The sequence below is a fragment of the Haliotis rufescens genome, unplaced genomic scaffold, assembly GCF_023055435.1.
Source record: "Haliotis rufescens isolate VD_foot unplaced genomic scaffold, xgHalRufe1.0.p SCAF_3, whole genome shotgun sequence".
In the NCBI taxonomy this organism is placed as follows: Eukaryota; Metazoa; Mollusca; class Gastropoda; order Lepetellida; family Haliotidae; genus Haliotis; species Haliotis rufescens.
In genome coordinates, this window is record NW_025964001.1 from 53420929 (window position 1) to 53443073 (window position 22145).

At 40.0% G+C, this 22145-nt stretch overlaps 1 protein-coding gene and 1 long non-coding RNA gene across 4 annotated transcripts in view; one reads left to right on the forward strand and one right to left on the reverse strand.

Annotated features, from left to right (window-relative positions):
• The window catches only part of LOC124141941 (serine protease inhibitor Cvsi-2-like), a 140617-nt gene continuing 118472 nt past the window's right edge, over positions 1–22145 (forward strand). For 2 of the 3 annotated variants that reach the window (XM_048403067.1, XM_048403064.1), the window contains exon 1: positions 42–157. In XM_048403067.1, coding sequence (XP_048259024.1) covers positions 115–157 — 43 coding nt within the window. In that variant the 5' untranslated portion in view covers positions 42–114. Of the gene's footprint in view, positions 158–645; positions 775–1200; positions 1328–2057; positions 2155–22145 lie in introns of those variants that run through there. The other variant, XM_048403066.1, reaches the window with a different exon arrangement.
• LOC124141944 lies at positions 10153–15980 on the reverse strand. The gene is made up of 3 exons (XR_006862102.2): positions 15898–15980; positions 13357–13491; positions 10153–10250 (listed from the first exon to the last, which is right to left on the reverse strand). It is a non-coding gene; the product is annotated as an uncharacterized LOC124141944 (long non-coding RNA).

Below are 22145 nucleotides of genomic sequence, written 5' to 3' on the forward strand. Positions count from 1 at the left end.
CAACATCGTGACTGTCTGACAGGATTGGTGTCGGTATCATTTGAAATAGAAAGTATATAAGAGGATCAACCAAATGAAGACTTTAATTTGAAAGTTTTTCGCTTAACTCCAGACATGAAAGTAACACTGGTTCTCGTCATTGTCAGCACTATTATTGGTGAGTTGAAGATACTAACGGCTTTAATAGTTTAGTTAGTGCCTACGTTAGCCGATGAGATTTGTTATGTACATGTATTTTTTATAATGATAATAGTTCATATTATTCATAGATAATATTATTAATTTGCATTGCGCCTTTTTCCATGCTGGATATCAATGCGTTCTATTATGACTCCGGGAAATAAATCTATGAGGCACTAGAAGACTAATAGTCTCATAACCACCTCACCGAAAGGGGAACCCAATCACTGCTGAGTGAACAGAGGCATGTTTCGAACAAAGGCACTTGCCTTTAGAAAAAAACACATGTACTACTTGGGCTACAGTGTTGGGCAGGTCCAAGAAACTCTTAGGAATCAAGGCTGCCAAACTCGCTCAGCCATCCAATTGCTTTCTTCCACAAACGGTGCTTAAAGCCTTGACCTGTGACCTCCAAACAGGATCACGTGCCCCAACTTCTAATGAGATATTGTTTCTTTCATTCAGCTGTGATCGGCAGTGAGCCCTGCAGGGATGACAACGACTGTATTCACACGACATGTGATAGTACCGGAAGGCTTGCCTGCTCTCATGGCGCATGTAGCTGTCTGGTTGCAGGCAATGGCTGCATGACAGGTAAGTCAGTTTACAAAATAGCGACCATAATAACTGCAGGCAGCAAATTTCATATGTGAACGTTTTATTGAGGCATCTGAAAAGGTTCTCCTACAAGAAAAGGTGGTGACTATAAGTCAATAAACGAATTGGGTTTCACGCCGCTGATATAATTTTTTAGACAAATGTAGAAGGAACGACAAATATGATACAGAACAAAGATGATTACCATTTTGTTGAAACCATTGGCAATACAAAAAACCCAATCATAGCGAATCTGTGATTCAAACCCACTACTAACACAGCGTCAGCAAAACCCTGGCACAAAACTACAAATAGGACATGCCCTTTAAATACAAGCCTGCATCAAATGAATGATGGAATCTAGTTCAAACCTCTGACAAATGTTTTTGTCCTTTGTTGTTAAGAAGGAGGTTTATATTTCAGCAAACTGCACTGTCCGCGCTGACTGCGACAGCTGCACCTGTAGAGACACCCATGACGAACACCACTGCTTCGACAACCACTGCCAATGTGGACGTGGTGCACCTGTCGGCCCTGGTGGACCTGGCGTGTAAGTAACCATAGTTATAGTTGGAAGTTTTCGGGTATAGTTTTGGTTGCTACACTTGAATCAGTTTTACGTTTCATTGACTTTTTAATTACTGTCGAAAGAAAGTTGATGAATTTGTTTGCTTTTTATGCTTGTTTGGTTTTATGTCAGGGGCAAATCTCTAAATTTAGCCTGAAAGTGATTTGGGACGTCAACGCTTTGATGGTGTTGGTTCAGAATGTTGGTGAAACACAATATTAGGAATATGATTTTAGTCGTGCAATTGTTTGTAAAACATACACAGTCGTCTTTGTATGGCATGCATATTTGTCTCATCTCATTTCAGTGGTAATACTTAAATCATTCGACATATAGTAACACTATATCAGTCCTGTTTGTTTGTTTGTTCGTTGTTTAACGCCGCACTCAGCAATAGTCCAGCTATACGACGGCGGTTTATAGCAGTCCTATGCTATGTGTTTGGATATATGGTAAATAATGTAAATGTAAAACGTCGACGTTTAGTAATCAGTGTCGATCATCTACCTTAACAGATTTTATTGGGCGTAAAAGGCAAAATTGCAGTGAAAATTATATGAATGGATCACTGAAAATCAATGATGACACCAGGGGTTCGTTCTGCAAAGCGATCGCCATCCACATCCCTATTATAGTTCTTACTCTATATTCAATTCCTTACTAAATATTCAAGTATGAAAATGCCACTTTTCATCTACCTTTTTAATTTCAGAGGTAAATAAATCCTGAAAGGAGGAAAACCCATGGAAATTATTCCTACATTGTTGGATACATACATGTACACATGCGAAATAAACCTACTACTACCATTTACTGGTTTGTTTTGATGCTGTATATGTTTACTCTTTGATGCGTTTCCTGCTTATACCTATGGAGAACATCCTGTGGTTATTCCGTGTTTCTAGCCTATCCTCGTCAGATCAAGATACAATGTTTGGACCTGGATTGGCTAGTCGTCGCTTTTCACTACAGTCTAGTGACAGTCGCGACCCTCAAAGGGACTACATGAATTGGGTGGGACAGGCCCGGTGGCTTAGTTGATTGATCAACCGATGATCTGTCTGCCACATGCCCCAATGGTGTAAACCTTCGATTGGTTGGTTGGTTTGTTGTTTAACGCCGCACTCAACATTATTCCAGCTGTATGACGGCGGTCTGTAAATCGAGTCTGGACAAGACGATCCAGTGATTAACAACATGAGCATCCATCTACGCATTTGGGATCGATGACCTGCATCAAGTCAGCTAGCCTGACCACCCGATCCCGTTAGTCGCCTTTTACGACAAGCATAGCCACCTTTTTACGGCAAGCATGGTTTGCTGAAGACACAGGAATCTTCATGGGAACTGTAAACCTTAGGGACAACATTGCAGGGATACAAAAGATTGTTTTCATAAACCTTGGCGTTTCGAAAATATTGTAAATAAAAGCGACAGAGGACAATTCCTTAATCAATGGAAATCTCTATTTAAAGTTTCCAACTAAATCATAAGGTTGTGTTTACGGGTGATGATAGTGCAGCCGTTTCGTGAAAAATTGTGTACTTTGTGGAGAAAACATGAAACTTAGTACAGTCGAAGGTGATGACATTCCAAATAGTTAAAGATATGGGGCCACCCAAAAAATCCAACATGGCCGCCTTAGAGTGAGTGAGTGAGTTGGGTTTAACGCCGCTTTTAACAGTATTCCAGTTATATCACGGCGTGTCAGCTTAATGTGGGAGAAAACGTTTACCACTTCTGTGAAACCCACGAGCAAGGGTAAGGTGCTGACAAACCTAGAAATATAATCAGGGCGAACCGGGATTCGAATCCAAAATCATAGGTTTATCGCGTGCCCAAGGAACGCAACTCTGCACAGCGAATCGCAGCGCCTTAGACGACTGTGCCACCCATGCCCCCTCACAGTGACATAGCTTACGGACTTTGGCTTCAAACAACATTTTCCACTCCGTCTGGATATGCATAGTAGAAGTAACCCAGTGAATCAGGGAGACTTTAATAACTCGAAGTCGAACACACATCGAGTTACGCGTAGCACCGAGGGTGAGTGAGTGAGTGAGTTTAACGTTGTAACGGCATTATATGGGCCAAATAGCAATGCTGCAGTACCGAGAAAAAAAATCAAAGAGCCAATAACGATTCTACAGCGGTCAAATAGGGGAACGTTGTCTCAAACGATATATCGAGACAATGGATTCGAGTTAAGAGGTTTCGTCGTATTGTAAAAAAAGAGTATCTGTCCAGTAGTGCGCACAGCGCCTCACGTTGGCCGGTGAAGCAAGCAGAGACGAGGCGGGTGCACTCGTCATTGACGCATGATAGCTGGTATTTGGTGTCGCACTTCTCTCGGGAGCAGGTGCTGGCGTCACTGTCGCTGCACCGTTTGCTGCTGACGACCCCTGGGAAATTAAGACAAAATATGTATTTATGAAAAGGGATCTCATTTATTGATTAGTGCGAGGTGAAATAAGGTTTAGCGTCGCGTTCAAAATCATTTACTTATATAGCGATGTGCATGTGTGTGTGTGTGAGTGTGTGTGTGTGTGTGTGTGTGTGTGTGTGTGTGTGTGTGTGTGTGTGTGTGTGTGTGTGTGTGTAGTGTGTGTTTGTACCTATCGAATTTGTTTAAATAACCAAAACAAAAAACAGAAAAAACCTCCACTGTCGATCGATATGGTAAGGGAAATAAATATTTACTTTGAACGCTTTGTTTCTTAATTTTACCCTACTACCTTACTGTCGAGAAATGTCTATAAAAAATTTAAAAAACTTATTTCTCAACTGCTTACAAAGATTTTCGAAAAATAATGCGTTTGTTGAAACTTTCGTGGATGATATCCGGGTTTCACTTAAATATAATGTCTTGACGCTTATTTAAGGTTCTTTAATAAAATACACGTTTATCAAAGGACAGGTTACTTTCCTGTCTTGCAGTGTTTGTTATCTGTCGCATGAAGACCTTGATAAAGTCTACACGTCATCAACTTCCACACAGAGGTCACGTTGAGGTCAAGTATCGTGATTATAAAGAAAACCTTTCGTATACCACACACGTCGCCCTTTAGGCATAACACGTAATTGAAACACTTTACTGTGACAATTATATGCTTCGAACAGGAAAATCCCGATGTTCCAGTGCAATGATACGTATTTGACTTAAACCTTATAGAATATTAATCAGCAAATGGGATTTATTGAAACAAAGGACTCATTTCCTGTGGAATTCCTGTTTGGTGAGGGAATAATTGAGTGAGTTAGTTGTTTTTTTTCAATGTTCCTGTGATGGAATCACCAGATAGCTTCACACTTGTTTTACCATATGGGGAATCGAACCTGAGCCTTTGGTGTGACGAGCCATCACAAGATTACGAAATTTATTGTTCATATTGTTTTACTTTTTGGGGTGTAAGGTATACAATGTGGATGAATTGTACTTAGTCATACTTCTAAAATCTTAAGTTACTTACCGAAAGCGAGGATAACAGACAAACCGAGCACAAGGAACTACATGGCTGTTGACATCAGGGGCCACGGGTGGCCCAGTCGTCTAAGGCGCAGCGATTCGCTGTGCAGAGTTGCGTCCCTTGGTCGCGCCAGAAACCTATGGTTGTGGGTTCGAATCTCGGTTCGCCCCGATTATGTTTCTAGGTTTGTCAGCACCATACCCATGCTCGTGGGTTTCACCGAAGTGGTAAACGTCTGAGACCTGCATATCACTTCGGGCTTTCCTCCGACATTAAGCTGACACACCGCGATATAACTGGAATACTGTTAAAAGCGGCGTTAAACCCAACTCACTCACTCACTCACTGTTGAGATCAAACTCCGCAATGTCAGCTGACGTCACCGTGGCATGTCCCTGGCGACCCTCTGACGTCTTATCATACCAGATCAGATTGTGGTATTTAAAGAAAAAGATAAAAAAATATTTTAAGTTTGCTCGTGTAAAGGGTATGTTGTGTGTGGTGTGTGATTCACATTAGTGAATAATCCTTGATTGTGTCGTTGACACCTGAGCAGATGGACTATGCTATGACCTCATGTTTGAGGTCATATAACATGTACACTGTAATGTATCACCGACGCACATCGTTGGGTCACCGTGTACGGTTTTTTAAGAGAAGTATTAGCGTTCTCTCGGCACACGGAAAATCACGTTTCGATTCCAAAGATGGGTGGACAAAACCAATGATTAATATTATGAACAACGTCCCAAGCCGCCAGGATACAGTGGCATCGTGACCACCCAATCCACATAGTCACCGCTTACGACACAGCATACGACACCATGGGCTCGCCACCGTCCGTATCTGTATAAACAAGGATAATACATTCATCAAAGTCATTTCACATCATCAGCCATCATTAACATATGATAAACATACATCCAGCCTCTGGTTTCCATTAACACTGTGACCTCCTCCATCGCCTAGCAGATAGAGCTTGTGCCTGGAGAACGGAAAGTTGCTGGATCGGTCCCGACTTTGTCAAACCACAAAAATGGTACTTGTTGTTACCCTGCCTTGTGTGCATGCACATCACTATGTGAGTGCGAAACTCTTGAAGGCATTATTAAATCCCATTTCACCTTACCTCACCTAAAATAATTTCCGTTGGGTTCATATGCGAAATAGAGATGCAAATATCAAAGGTCAAGTAGGGACTACTTTCACTGTTTATGAACAAACATGGCGTCGCCCTCGTCATTCGGCGATCGAGTCAGATTTAACCATCGGGAATCTGGATAAACTACAGAGATAATTGCTTTCATTATCAAAAGAACAGTCTTATATACTAAAAATCAGTGTCTTACTGTGACGTAGCTAAGGCATTTTATACGTTTTGGCAACTTTGGAGATATAAATTTCGACACAATTTTGCGAGGGCACGAGGCCTAGCCAAGCGGAATCAGTAGCCATATCTTTGTAGACCGCTGCGGCTTGGACCTTTCTCAACAAATTAAAATACTTGGATTTGGCCGAAATATGTTTGAATTGTTACCCTGTTTCGTTTTGTCACTGTGTGTACATCTGACTAGACTTCTTAACGTTATGACAGGACAGACCGACTGTCAACAACGTCTGAACGTGGCCGTAACGTCTCATAGACTAGGGTTAGAGTAGCTTCCCTTTGACAAAGGGCAGTTACTCTAGCAGACAGACCGATGGATTGCCGCGAAAGGCAATTAAAAACAATTGTTGTTTTGCGTATATGTTGCTTCGCCACTGTATAAGAAAGAGATTTCAGTTGGAACTATATTGGCTACTGTAACTGTCCGATTGACACATCACTTACCCTGAGACGTAATAAATATTAATGCGCGCATTCCAGGAAAACTCACAATGTTCCGGTAATGTTTGTGAGAGAGGAAAAGCGATTTTCAAGCACAGAATTAAAGAATGACATTATATGATCAAGAGGTTATCACGCTTGTGTGTTTGGGGATGGTAAATATCCTGTTTTAGGAATAAACACTATGTATTTATCTCGCCAAGGCTCGCTAAATACAATGTTTATTCCTAATGCAGGATATTTACCATCCCCAAACACACTCGCGTGATAACCTCTATAAAACTTTCGGCATTCGTGTTTTCTTTCCCATGATTACTTTCTCAACAAAGCCAGAGGGGGATGTATTATCTGACTTATGATCCGAAAGAAAAATCTGAACAACACTTGTCATCAATTTTATGTTTTCACTATATATGAACCATTATAGGAAACGGACGTAAAATATCCCTTGCTGGCGTACATGAACCTGGAAAAGAGGTTCTTTAAAAGAATTGCGGTTTATCAGCCTCTCTGTAGCTTAATGGTTCACTCAATAGGCGACAAGTACGACGTTTGCATGTTAGATCCCACTTAAATAGAAATAAAATCATTCCGCACATTTCCTCAAGTTAGCGCTGCAATGTGTGTTATGTAGATTGTGTTCAAATGCAAATTGTAACATAAAAGTAGGTATGTACTCTGATCTGATTGGTTAAAGAGTGTTGTCGAATGAGCATAACATCACTGAAATTTTTGGGCCTCATCACCGTGTATGTATACATTAATTAATGGAACTATTTTTGAAATCATCAACATGGAGGAACAGATGGAAATTTACCCTGACTTCCACATCGGAGATTTCGATGAAATATTGAGTGATTGGGACGACGAGACATTTTCTGAGATAATATAAGAATTTGAAGGTAAATGAAATTTACCTTTTTTCATTAATTACCCAATCATAATCATAAATGATGTCATTTTCTTGGGCTTGGCCAAAGGGAAAAGAAAAGAAAATCATTTTTTAACAGAGTAAAAAACATCAATTGCAGCTCTATAATAGTTATGACTTTCATACACCCACCTAATTTTGTTATTATTATTACTCACAACAGCTGTTGAAGCTGAAAACCGTTCTGAGATGGCCCCTGAACTAGGAAATACAGCCAGCGTTTCCTTAGAGCCCAAAGTTCAAGCGTCCAGTGACGCTTCGCGTCCCTTCATGCAAATGCAGTACAGGACATCGTGGATGGGAACCTCTCCAAATCTACTTGGCGTAATACCTCCTGGGGAGTTAAAATATTTTGATGTAAGCCATTGAAACATAAAAGAATACATAAACACATACCTAAAATTCCTACACAGATTCGATCAACGAGAGTTACCTCCCTTACACCATTGCCATGAACCCAAGTTCGAAGAGCTTCCTGCATCTCAACTGAATGAGAGACTGAGGTTCTTTTATGCCGAAGTCAGAAATGCTGAGGGAGATCTTTACTCAAAATCGAGTTTTTGTTGGGTTGCGTGCTGCCATACACAGGCATATCAGGGGACCGCAGCATAAACATTATCCAAGACCGGGAATTTCACACTGCAAACAATGTTTTTCTGTTCATGATAAAAAAAACTTAAGCGCGATGGCCTTGACCAGACAACACATCATGCTGCTATCCCCGAGAATGATTTTTTAAAAATCCGTGAAAGTTTGGATACGGAAACTCCTTCCGGCTTGCTTCGTAAACTGTTGTTCGACCTTACACTCGGTTTCGCTCGTCGTGGTAAAGAAAAACAAAGGGAATTAACTGCATCTTCCTTTCGTGTATCCACCGATGAACAGGGGTTTGAGTTCATTGAAATGACACATTCCGAAGTCACTAAAAATCACAGGGGGAACCTCAAAGACTCAAATGGGCCCAACAAACGCATTTATGCAACATCGGACCAATTCTGTCCCGTACTTTCATTAAAAAAATACATGTCTCTCCTCAATCCCAACAATGGTGCTTTTTACCAGGCTCCCAAGAGACGAGTCCACGTCGACGACACCGAATGGTACACCACGAGGCCAGTTGGTGTAAATGTCATTGGCAACATGATGAAAGAAATTCTACCAACGCTGGTCTCAAAGTGCACATACAAACCATTGTCTTCGGGCAACTGCTGTTACTTTGCTGTCAAACGCAGGCATTGAAAATCGCGAGATTTGTAAAATTACCGGCCACAAAACCGATGAATCGTTGAAGTCGTATTCCATTGATGAATGAACCATCATTATTGGAGTACCTCGAAACCATTCATCGGTTTCGCGGCACCCCATATCATGCATCCTTTCGAAGGTGAGCAAGAGGAGACGTATTGCTAACGACAGTTTTGTTGTGTCATGCGCTCAGTAAATTAGTTCCTCCTAAATATCGATTTAATTAACGTTCATGTTACAATGTCGATAAATATTTCGTTTTGTAAGATTTGCGTGATGTTATGCTGAATGGATGTACGGAAGTTTTTCATTTGAACATTCCGCCTTACGGCGTCGTGTTCAAATGAACTTTCCGTACATCTATTACGGCGTCTTGTTCAAATGAAATTTCCGTACATCCATTCAGCATAACATCACGCAAATCTTACAAAACGAAATATTTATCTCCTAAATACATTGTATATTTCCAACGAGGTACATCCTGAAGAAACACCACAAAAGTATCAATGGCAAACCCATGTCCCAGGGTCTTCAGGAGGGAAAACCTACAAAGTGGGTTTGACACGTTTTGAAGAGACTTGACAACCAACAAGAGAATAAACCTGTCGTAGGGTTATAATGCAGGTTAAACCAGACGGGCTTGTAACGTTATAATGGGCAGCAAGATATACATGTATGTGGTCACTACCGGGGTCATAATGCTATATGAAGGATATATAGTTGTATGGCCCCGGTAGTAACCATATATATCATGCTGCTCTTTTTTAAGAATCATACCCCTGGTGACTATGACTTTGTGTTTTAATAATTCCATATTGTTTTGCCCACATTATTGCTAGGATGCCCTTTGTTATTATTATGTAAGCCAGTATTGTGGGTAATGAATTATTCTAAGGGTGGAAACTCTTCTTAACTGCAGTTAGATTGGTGTGTGATCAATTTTAATTGTGCGAGTGGCTTTAATTCCCCACCACCCTTAACGTATGAAAATTAAATGGTCGATCCCTCAAATGAGTGAGTGAGTGATTGGTTTTACGCCGCTTTTAGCAATATTCCAGCAATATCACGGCGGCCTTCAAATGAAATACGAGGTCGAGTAAGGCGGGTAACATCCGTCACGAGCTATATCTTATCCATCAGGGTTGTATTTAGGACTGACTGTGTATTTGGTTCGTTTTTTTTAAGTATGAATCGAAAAACCGATTTGGAAACTGTATGAATCATTAAATGAATGCAAAAACACGTGACCAATTCCGCCAATCAGAATGCAGGAATTTCGATGAACACAACGAAAATTTAATCATTGTTACTTAAATGAATTAAAAGGACAAGAGGTAGTAGAACTGAGTTTATGAATGATGTCTCCAAGAACGTGAAACATCGCCATCACTCTGAGGACCACGTGTACTGAATCCAGATGTCTACCTTTAGGTGCTGAAACACAAGGGTCAGATGGTTGGATCATGCATATGAAAGAGAATATTTGACTTTTCTTGTCAAATATTATTCTTATGTATCAACATGAAAAGACACATGTTTTATTAATTACCTCTGATCTTCATGGTCGTATTCTTAAAACCACAATTCCACTGAAGCAGATTTAAAGTAGTTAAATAAACTTTTTGTCGCTAATATTGCCTTTCGAATTAGGGTCTTCCAGATACTTGTCAAAAATGCTTTATAAATGATTTTATCACATATTTATAGTTTACTGTAATCTCCTTTAAGATTGTTTTCATATCTTCCGATAAATATAGTATTTCATCACGAATAACATAAAATATATGATCTTTTTCTGACCATGGAGATGTGGGGATAGTAAAGTATTTCAGAGGTGGAAGTTTATGCATTACATGTATTTGTCATTATAGTTAAGCTATTGTCATTAACGTCACACTGATTTGTGGCTTCATTTTTGTGTGTTTGGTTCCTTTTAGACAGAGAAATATTTTAATGATTTATAGATGGCGGAGATGATTAGGTGGACGAAGGAGGGTGTGGCCGGACTGATGGATGATGATGATGCGTGAGTGAGTGAGTATGGTTTTACACCGCTTTTAGCAATATTCCAGCAATATCATGGCAGGGGACACCAGAAATGGGCTTCACACATTGTACTCATGTCGGGAATTGAACCCGGGTCTTCGGCATGACGAGTGAACGCTTTAACCACTAGGCTTCCCGATCGCCTCGAATGATGATGATGATGATGATGCATGGATTGGAGGATGGACAGATGAGTGGGTGGGTAGATGGACGGATGAATGGTGGGGAATAGTTGATGATGGATGGATGGGAGGATGGTGGATGGATCGATCGGTTAAAGGATGTGGGAATGGGTGATGGATGGACAGATGGATGGGTAGGTGGGTAGATTGACGGACGGATGGATGTTGGAACGGGTGATGGATTGACAGATGGATGGGTAGGTGGGTAGAAGGACGGATGGGTGGATGTTGGAACGGGTTATGGGTGGACAGATGGATGGGTAGGTGGGTAGATGGACGGATGGATGGATGTTGGAACGGGTGATGGATGGACATATGGATGGGTAGGTGGGTAGAAGGACGGATGGATGGATGTTGGAACGGGTTATGGGTGGACAGATGGATGGGTAGGTGGGTTGATGGACGGATGGATGGATGTTGGAACGGGTGATGGATGGATGGGTAGGTGGGTAGAAGGACGGATGGATGGATGTTGGAACGGGTGATAGATGGACAGATGGATGGGTAGGTGGGTAGAAGGACAGATGGATGGATGTTGGAACGGGTTATGGATGGACAGATGGATGGGTAGGTGGGTAGAAGGACGGATGGATGGATGTTGGAACGGGTGATGGATGGACAGATGGATGGGTAGGTGGGTAGATGGACGGATGGATGGATATGGGAACGGGTGAGGGATGGACAGATACATCATTGATGATCAAGGGAGTTGGTGATCGGTTTGATGGATGGACGATGGAAAGGTGGATGGACAGATGTATGGTTGGTGGGGGATGGATGATGGATAAATGGATGATTGATGGATAGGTAGGTCGACAGAAACGTTATTTGGGATACCCGCACTGGCAACTGCTGTTGATGCAGTGCCAGGAGTGGTCACATTGGCAGTTATGTTGGTTAGCATAGTGTCTGCAGTGATTGGCGGAGGTATGGCATCCCTCTATCAAACGAAAAGTGGATAGTACTTTGAAGCAGGTAATATTCAAAGCAATTACCAATCGGGACATTTAATTACGTGTATACGCGGGCGTGTATATGCTAACAGAAATAGACCCGTGAAGATCCAGGGTAGAACAGGTCTTCAGCAACCCGTGCTCGCCGCAAAATGCGACTATGCTTGTCGTAAGAGGCGACTAATCGGATCGGGTGGTCAGGCTCGCTTACATGGTTGATGCATGTCATCGATCTCAATTGCGTGGATCGATGCTCCATAATGTCAATCACTGGATTGTCTGGTCCAAACTCGATTATTTACAGACCGTCATCATATATCTGGAATATTGCTGAGTGCGGCGTTAAACAAAAAACAAACAAAAAACCAATACCCATAAGTATTCTGAATGCATGTTCCTCACTTACTCTAAGGCGGCCTCACACGGGCAACATTACTTTGCAAACATAAACTCCTTAATGTTTGCCAACTAATGTTTTCACACGATAAATATTCGGGTAAGAATATAGGTTCCCAGCAATCTTAGGTTGTCGTAAGAAGCGACTAAACGCACCAGGTGGTCAGTCTCGAGGATTTGGTTTACTGCATGTCATCGTATCCCAATTGCGGGGATCGATGCTCATGATGTCAGTCACCGGATTGTCTAGACCAGACTTAATTATTTACAGAGCCATAGTCCATATAGTGCGGTATCAAACAAACACACACGCAAACACTTCTCTCAAATGCAGACGCCATTTTGTAGCAGACCTCAATAAAAAAAATGTGAAGTCTCTTTACATAATTGTTTTAAAGAGACGGTAAGGCAGGACCGGGAGTAAATGAGACACAAGTGAGATATTAAACACAAATGAGCTGTTAAACACAAATGAGATGTTAAACACAAATGAGGTGTTAAACACAAATGAGATATTAAACACAAGTGAGATATTAAACACAAATGAGGTGTTAATCACTAGACACATGTGAGACACACAAGTGGGATATTAAACTCAAATGAGCTGTTAAACACAAATGAGCTGTTAAACACAAAAAAACATGTTAAACACAAATGGTATATTAAACACAAGTGAGATATTAAACACAAATGAGGTGTTAAATACAAATGAGATGTTAAACGCAAATGAGATATTAAACACAAGTGGGATCTTAAACACAAAGAGCATGTTAAACACAAAAAATATATTAAACACAAGTGAGATATTAACCACAAATGAGGTGTTAAACACAAATGGGATGTTAAACACAAAGAACATGTTAAACACAAATGAGATGTTAAACACAAATAAGATGTTAATCACAAATGAGATATTAAACACAAAAGAGATGTTAAACACAAAGACGATTTTAATCACTTTACCTGGATGGGTTCCACAGCTGGACACCAGGCACGTGCAGGTTCCCCTCACTCAAGTCAAGGTCGAGAGGGCGTCGCAGCTTTCATGCCTGCAGGTGCTGGTATCATGGCCTTGGCATCCCTCGGCATCAACCAGGGCTACAAAAACATTTATCATACCTCCATGTCAGAATGATGAGATCTGATTGGTTCACGTGATCTTGATAAAATACTATGTATCCCACCTTGGAGGGAAACAATTTCTTTATCGGGGGAATAAATCCCTCATATCCCGCCACGAACAAGACAGGCTGCATGTGGATTTCTGAGAGGAGGAATAAATCCCGTATACCTCGCTATTTCCGAATATGACAGTGTATTTATTGTTTAACAATGATTGTAAATGTGTGACATTGTTTCTGTTGAGATTCCGTAGACGCTCATTGCATTGTGTTTAGACAGTGATCAGTCGTCAGGAAGTAAGATGCCTGTGTGGTGTGTAAACTGCCAATCCGGTATACCCAGGACGGCGATAGTATGTTATGGAAAATACTTTTCATGCAATTTCATCATATCGGGACCAGCTTCCAAGTGAGGATCGCTCATCATCCTAACCCATAATGGAAGCTTGACCACTGTCACTGCTGGCTATATATATTATCACTGACTTGTGCTATCACTACTGTATTTGATACTGACCACTGCCATCATATTATATACTGTCAGTGAGTATTGTACTACCGCCCTATTGTGTTCTGCCAATGTTTTTGCTTCCAGTAATTGTTTTGATTTGTAAACCTAGTTTATGTTATAATACATTTGTTGATTGTATACCGCTTGTTGGTTGTTTGTTCGTTTCACACTCAGTTCCTTTACGTACAGATTTCTGGGTTAACATATTGTTTCAATTTGGGAATCTACACGTAACAGAGTCAATGAAAGTCACCTGGCACAGCAATAGAACAGCTGTTTTCTATCAATTTTGTGTTTGGTTTAATCCTTTCACAATGTCCTATTAAAACAAGTCGATAAGGTAAATTCGTTGTAGCAGTATCACGAGGACGTATGTGGTTTTATGCGTCTCGTGTCAAGTTTTATACCACGAACATGGCTAACGCGGGACGCATAAAACCACTTATCATACCTCCATGTCAGAGTGATGAGGATGTGATTGGTCCACGTGATCTTGATAAAATACTGTGAAACCCGCCTTGCAGGGTAATAACAATAACTTTCTAAGCGGGGAATAAATATCTTATACCCCGCCAAGAGCAAAATAGGCTGCACGTGGATTTCTGAGAGGCAGAATAAATCCCTCGTGATCCTGCTACAACTTGCAATGTGGCTTTATTGTATAGGCGGCTTCACGCGGACAACAGAAGAACACAGATTGCCAACTTGTATTTTCACACTACAAAGGCGTGTTGTTGTTGCATAGCCCCTCTTCACTCCTTTGCAAAGGTTGACGCCATATTACGCAGTATCTGATTGACTGAAAGCAACCAACATACGTTTGACAACCATTCACACGTCAAAATCGAGTTTGAAACACAACATTGTTGGTCGAAATATTGGTTGGATATTCATTGCCAACGGTTTATCAAATTCCCCATACTGTTTTCGCAAACTGAATGTTCCCTGTGTGGTACAAGACAGTACGCCGTTCCCCAACATCATGGTCAATAAGGGTGACTACATGGGCACTGTACTGATACAATAGTATTGCAATGGTTAAAACACTATTGCTATTAATATAATACTGTATAAATATACGTTTATAACGAACACGCTTATAACGAACTGATGGATATAACGAACTTATTTTTTGTCCAAACATTTGCTATATATGCTGTATATGATTATAACGAACTACGGTTATAACGAATAAACTTAGTGGTCCCTTTGAGTTCGTTATAACCGTAGTTTAATCTACTATTGTAATAGTGGTTCAGAAATAGCTTTACTGTTGTAGTGGTACAAACTTTATAATACTGTAACGCGTGTACATATTCCTTCCCATAATTAAGCGGGGTAACGCTGATTGTCTGACAATGTTCTCAATGGACCCTTACATGTCTATACAAACAAGGCGCATTGTCGACACAAAATGATGACGAATGGTAATGTTTCATAATATTTGTATCGATACTATCAATGGCATTTTGTCATCCTTTATAACTAATTAATTTCACTTCTAATCACTAACACTGGTACTTGAGTTATGTTAAGTAAATATAAATAGCTACATAGATAGTCATATAGATAGCTACAAGGAAATATTTAACTTTCACGATTTTTCGGCTGTACTTTGGTAGATAGATAAAACATCAACAATAGAGAATATCTATTCCAAAAAAGATACCATTGCACGTACAAAGCAAATTAGTACTGAAATTTATATGAATGGATAATTGAACACCAGTGATGATACCGGGTGTTCGCAAAAAGGGTAAGCTAGTGCTGCTCTACAAAGCACAATTTCCAGAAAAAAATGTTTGTAAACATTTACTGAAAATTAAGATACAGTTAGTTTATCGTTATTTTAAAGTAAACATGAAGGCCTACCTAAAGTAACCAGACAAAGGGCTGCGATAATAAGACACCTCATGGTTTCAGCTTCAAGCTAGAAGTGAAGTGCTGGAAGTGAAGGTAGGGCAGAGAAACTGGGGCAGTGATATAAATGGGAATGACAGCTATCTGGACAGCTGGTCAAATAGGTATGCAGAGATACACACAGATCTGCCCATTGTGTGTTAATGGTTTGTGAGTTGAAGACACGGTGAACTTTATTTTTAAAAGAGACATATTAAAGAAGTTTTTGAGATGTGTGTTTACCTGATAATTTGCATTGGAGCTCTCGTTTGTAAAATATTACTTAAAAAGGAATGGCATTCCAACCCACATTTTGAGAATCGTTTGGAAACTCGAATGACAAAACATGTAGAAACATACTTTCGAACAAGACAGTCTTTGTTTACCGAGATGAAAGCAATCAAAACCCCTCTCACTGACCTTAGGAATAAGTGTACGTCTCTAGAAAACGCAATATCAGACATGCTGATCATCTTGATAGAGTTAGCTTTCAAAGTGGCTATAAATCATTTTCATATACGAAGGCTGGTCAAAAAGTTCTAAACCTGACAAAGTTTTAACTGTGGGCCTAAAGAAAGTGAACTAGTCAATGTAGTACATTGTTTGAGTTGTTCATTGCAAGTGGATATGGTCTGTTGAGGCCATTTGTATAAAAGTGACAGCCAATTGAACGTGATATAGGTCCAAATGGACACAGAAATGGAAAAGAACGAGCACCAGCAGTCATCAAGGTTTTGATTTAGATAAAAGTACTCTTCAAAATATTCATGACAGCACATAACAAGCGTATGGGGATAAGTGCCCTCGCTATTACACTGTTAAACGTTGGGCAGCTATGTTTAAGTCTGGGAGAAGAAGCCTTGATGATGACCCTAGATCTGGACGTCCCTCAATTTCCATCAATGATGATTCAATCAAGGAGATAGACAAACTTATACTGTCAGATAGATGTATTACCTTTGCTGAACTTTAGGAAGACACAGGTCTAAGCCATGGATCCATTGGACCTATTATTTATGAACATTTACAGATGAATAATATATCTGCTCTTTGGGTGCCAAAGTTTATAAATTCTAAAGAAACTGACATTGCCAGAAAAAATTTAGAGCTAATTGAAAAGGAATTCGTCAAATTCTAAAAGATATAAGTAACGGGTGATGAAACATGGTCTACCACTATGATCCCGAGTCAAAACGTCAATCCATGGAATGGCACTATTCCACTTCTCCGGCACCAAAGAAATTCAAGTCTTCAAGATCAGTTAAGAAAGTTATGGCCACTGTATTCTGCGATGCAAAAGGTGTGATCCTCGTTTGATTACTAGAAAGGTCAAAAGAAGATTACCGGTGTCCACTATGCTGAAATGCGTCATTGCCTGAGGGATTCTATCAAAGAAAAGCGGCGAGAAATGCTGACTGCTGGAGTTCTACTACTTCATGAGAATGCCTCTTCTCACACCTCTCGACATTGAGACAATGCGGGTTCGAAGAGCTTCCTCACCCTCCATACTCGCGAGACCTGGCACCAAGTGACTTCTACATGTTTCCTCAACTGAAACAACACCTTTGTGGAAAGCGCTATGACGACAACGAAGACCTGCCGTGAATGTTTTTTTTTAGGGTGACATCAAAGACTCCTTCCTGACATATGAATTGCCTGATATGAAAAGTGTATGTTATAAAAAAACACTTTCATAATTGTTGGTTTTGTTTGTCACGTTTCAAACTTTTTGACCAGCCCCCGTATATTAAAATCATGTTTAAAATATCTAATGAATTAATTATTTTATAATAATCTTTATAAGTGATCTTTTCGTATTAATCCTGTTTGGATGTTATGTCATTTGTTGACATTTGTGAATCATTTGGTCCAGAATTGTTGCAGTTTATCACACTCAAATCAATATAGATCACAGTAGAAAAGAATAGCTATTGCACCAAGGATCAGCTAGCACCATTGCCTTCCCTTTTTTATTAATAGAGGCAATCTGACGCATGGAGATTCCAGATAAGCACATATGCGTGTCATAAGAGGTGATTAAATGGATCGCGAGGTGAGGCTCGGTGACTTGGCTGATTGCATGTCATCGTTTCCCAATATTCCGTGGATCGATTCTTGTGATTCACCATTGTCTGGTCCACAATCGATTATTTACATCCGATCGTGATATATAATACTGGAATATTGCTGGATGCCCCTTTATACAATAATACCGTCAATTATACATCGTGAATTTATACACCAGTATGGAGTAAAAATATTATTTCTTTCGTTTGAGGGATGAATTAGAAGAAAATTACTTTCTCCTAGTGGCGTGTGGCGTTGATGTAAGTGAGTAATCCGCCCCGCTATGTGGCGTTAAACTGGGGTACTTAAGGGGTGTCAAGATTTAAATTGTTCATTCTCGCTCAAAGTGCAAGCACGGCCATCAGATTGTTTTAGTCATGAATACCGACGCTAAACTTGATGCTATTCTTCAACCATTCGATAATAAAAAAGCACAGTTTGAATTGTCTCTTAATGACCTCAGCGGAGCGTTGAGGGGAGAATTCAGTCAGATCGCTAAAGAATTAATAAACTGCTAGCTGGAAAAGAATATTCGTAAGAAACGCTCACGCCAAGCGCCGTATCTAAGTAGGTCATCGGGGCCATCAGCAACCTTTTCCCGGCCCGTGCAAGGTGCTTTGTTCCTGCCTCCTCTGTGCGACATATTCAACCAATCACAAACCAGCCTTTTCGTGCAAAAGGTCAGAAGACAGGAGCATGCTTCACGTGCGGTGATTTCAGTCACTTCAGAAGAGACTGTCCCCAAAACAACGTGTCAGCCCAGAGAATGTCCAGTTTTGCAGCCGGAAGCTCATCCCAATGGAATCAAGACCTGTCAGTTGAGTATTTCAGTCATGATGGCGTTGTTGATGATTTGCATTTTTCTAAAAAATCTTACAGAGGACTATTATGAGTATGAGGAAGGTATAACCTATTTCGCACCTGCATTGTGCTTTTAATCTTTTATCTACAGAATGGTACAGTGTCACCAGTCATTAAAGCCTTCTATAGCTTACGTCACGCACATTGTAGTGAGGGGCTTGAGAGTCCTACTGAAAATAGTCTTGTGAAAAATGTGTTGGAAGCAGCTTAATGTAAATTGGCTAAGTCTGTTGTTAAAGGTGTGTACGATTCAAGAATTGTAAATGGATCTTTGTCTGATTTGAGAATATTAGCATGTGCTTGTTGGCTTATGCTGGATTCTTAAGATCTTCTGAACTGATTAATATTTCTCGTTCGGATATAATGTTTTATGAATCTCACATGACAGTTTTTATTGAAAAGTCTAAAACAGATGTATATAGAGACGGAGCCTGGCTTGTTATCAGTAGAACTCAATCTAATAAAGGTTGTTTTGATAAACCTTGGCGTTTCGAAAATATTGTAAATAAAAGCGACAGAGGACAATTCCTTAATCAATGGAAATCTCTTTTTAAAGTTTCCAACTAAATCATAAGCATGTGTTTACGAGTGATGATAGTGCAGCCGTTTCGTGTTCAATTATCCATTCAAAAAATGTCACCAATGTTTTGCTTTGTACTTGCCATCGCAACTGTTTCGGAATGGATATTCTCTATTGTTGGTGTTTTATCTATCTACCAAAGTACAGCCGAAAAACCGTGAAAGTTAAATATTTCCTTGAAGCTATCTATATGACTATCTATGTAGCTATTTATATTTACTTAACATTAACTTTCGCAAGTACCAGTGTTAGTGATTAGAAGTGAAATTAAAATAGTTATAATGGATAACGAAATTCCATACAAATATTATGAAACATAACTGTTCGTCGTTATTTTGTGTCCACATGGCGCCTTGTTTAAATAGACATGTGAGGGTCCATTGAGAACATTGTCAGACAATCAGCGTTACCCACTAATTATGAGAAGGAATAGGTACACGTGTTTCAATATTATGAAGTTTGTACCACTACAACAGTAAAGCCATGCATGTGTCTGAACCAATATTACAATAGTAGAGTAAACTACGGTTATAACGAACTAAACTTAGTGGTCCTCTTGAGTTCGTTATAACCGTAGTTCGTTATAATCATATATACAGCATATATATAGCAAATGTTTGGACAAAAAATAAGTTTGTTGTATCCGTCAGTTCGTTATAGGCGTGTTCGTTATAAACGTATAGTTATACAGTATCATATTCAATAGTGTTTTAACCATTGCAATACTATTGTATCAGTACAGTGCCCGTATAGTCACCCCTATTGACCATGATGTTGGGGAACGGCATACTGTCTTGTACCACCCAGGGACCATTCAGTTTGCGAAAACAGTATGGGGAATTCGATAAACCGTTGGCAATGAATATCCAACCAATATTTCGGCCGACAATGTTGTGTTTCAAACTCGATTTTGACATGTGAATGGTTGTCAAACGTATGTTGGTTGCTTTCAGTCAATCAGATACTGCGTAGTATTCATATGGATTTTACGCTACAAAATGGCGTGAACCTTTGAAAGGAATGAAGAGGGACTAATGTAACAAGAACACGCCTTTGTAATGTGAAAATACAAGTTGGCAATCTGTGTTCTTCTGTTGTCCGCGTGAAGCCGCCTATACAATAAAGTCACATTGCAAGTTGTAGCAGGATCACGAGGGATTTATTCTGCCTCTCAGAAATCCACGTGCAGCCTGTTTTGCTCTTGGTGGGGTATAAGATATTTATTCCCCGCTTAGAAAGTTATTACCCCGCAAGGTGGGTTACACAGTATTTTATCAAGATCACGTGGACCAATCACATCCTCATCACTCTGACATGGAGGTATGATAAGTGGTTTTATGCGTCCCGCGTTAGCCATGTTCGTGGTATAAAACTTGACACGAGACGCATAAAACCACATACGTCCTCGTGATACTGCTACAACGAATTTACCTTATCGACTTGTTTTAATAGGACATTGTGAAAGAATGAAACCAAACACAAAATTGATAGAAAACAGCTGTTCGATTGCTGTGCCAGGTGACTTTCATTGACTCTGTTGTAGATTCCCAAATTGAAACAATATTTTAACCTAGAAATCTGTACGTAAAGGAACTTAGTGTGAAACGATCAAACAACCAACAAGCGGTATACAATCAACAAATGTACTATAACATAAACTAGGTTTACAAATCAAAACAATTACTGCACAGCAATTACATTGGCAGAACACAATAGGGCGGTAGTACAATACTCAATGACAGTATATAATATGATGGCAGTGGTCAGTATCAAATACAGTAGTGATAGCACAAGTCAGTGATAATATATATAGCCAGCAGTGACAGTGGTCAAGCTTCCATTATGGGTTAGGATGATGAGCGATCCTTACTTGGAAGCTGGTCCCGATATGATGAAATTGCATGAAAAGTATTTTCCATAACATACTATCGCCGTCCTGGGTATACCGGACTGGCAGTTTACACACCACACAGGCATCTAACTTCCTGACGACTGATCACTGTCTAAACACAATGCAATGAGCGTCTACGGAATCTCAACAGAAACAATGTCACACATTTACAATCATTGTTAAACAATAAATACACTGTCATATTCGGAAATAGCTAGGTATACGGGATTTATTCCTCCTCTCAGAAATCCAAATGTCTTCTCTTGTTCGTGGCGGGATATGAGGGATTTATTCCCCCGATAAAGAAATTGTTTCCCTCCAAGGTGGGATACATAGTATTTTATCACTATCACGTGAACCAATCAGATCTCATCATTCTGACATGGAGGTATGATAAATGTTTTTTGTAGCCCTGGTTGATGCCGAGGGATGCCAAGGCCATGATACCAGCACCTGCAGGCATGAAAGCTGCGACGCCCTCTCGACCTTGACTTGAGTGAGGGGAACCTGCACGTGCCTGGTGTCCAGCTGTGGAACCCATCCAGGTAAAGTGATTAAAATCGTCTTTGTGTTTAACATCTCTTTTGTGTTTAATATCTCATTTGTGATTAACATCTTATTTGTGTTTAACATCTCATTTGTGTTTAACATCTCATTTGTGTTTAACATCTCATTTGTGTCGAACATGTTCTCTGTGTTTAACATCCCATTTGTGTTTAATATCTCATTTGTGTTTAACCCCCATTTGTGTTTAACACCTCATTTGTGTTTATTATCTCACTTGTGTTTAATATCTCACTTGTGTCTCATTTACTCCCGGTC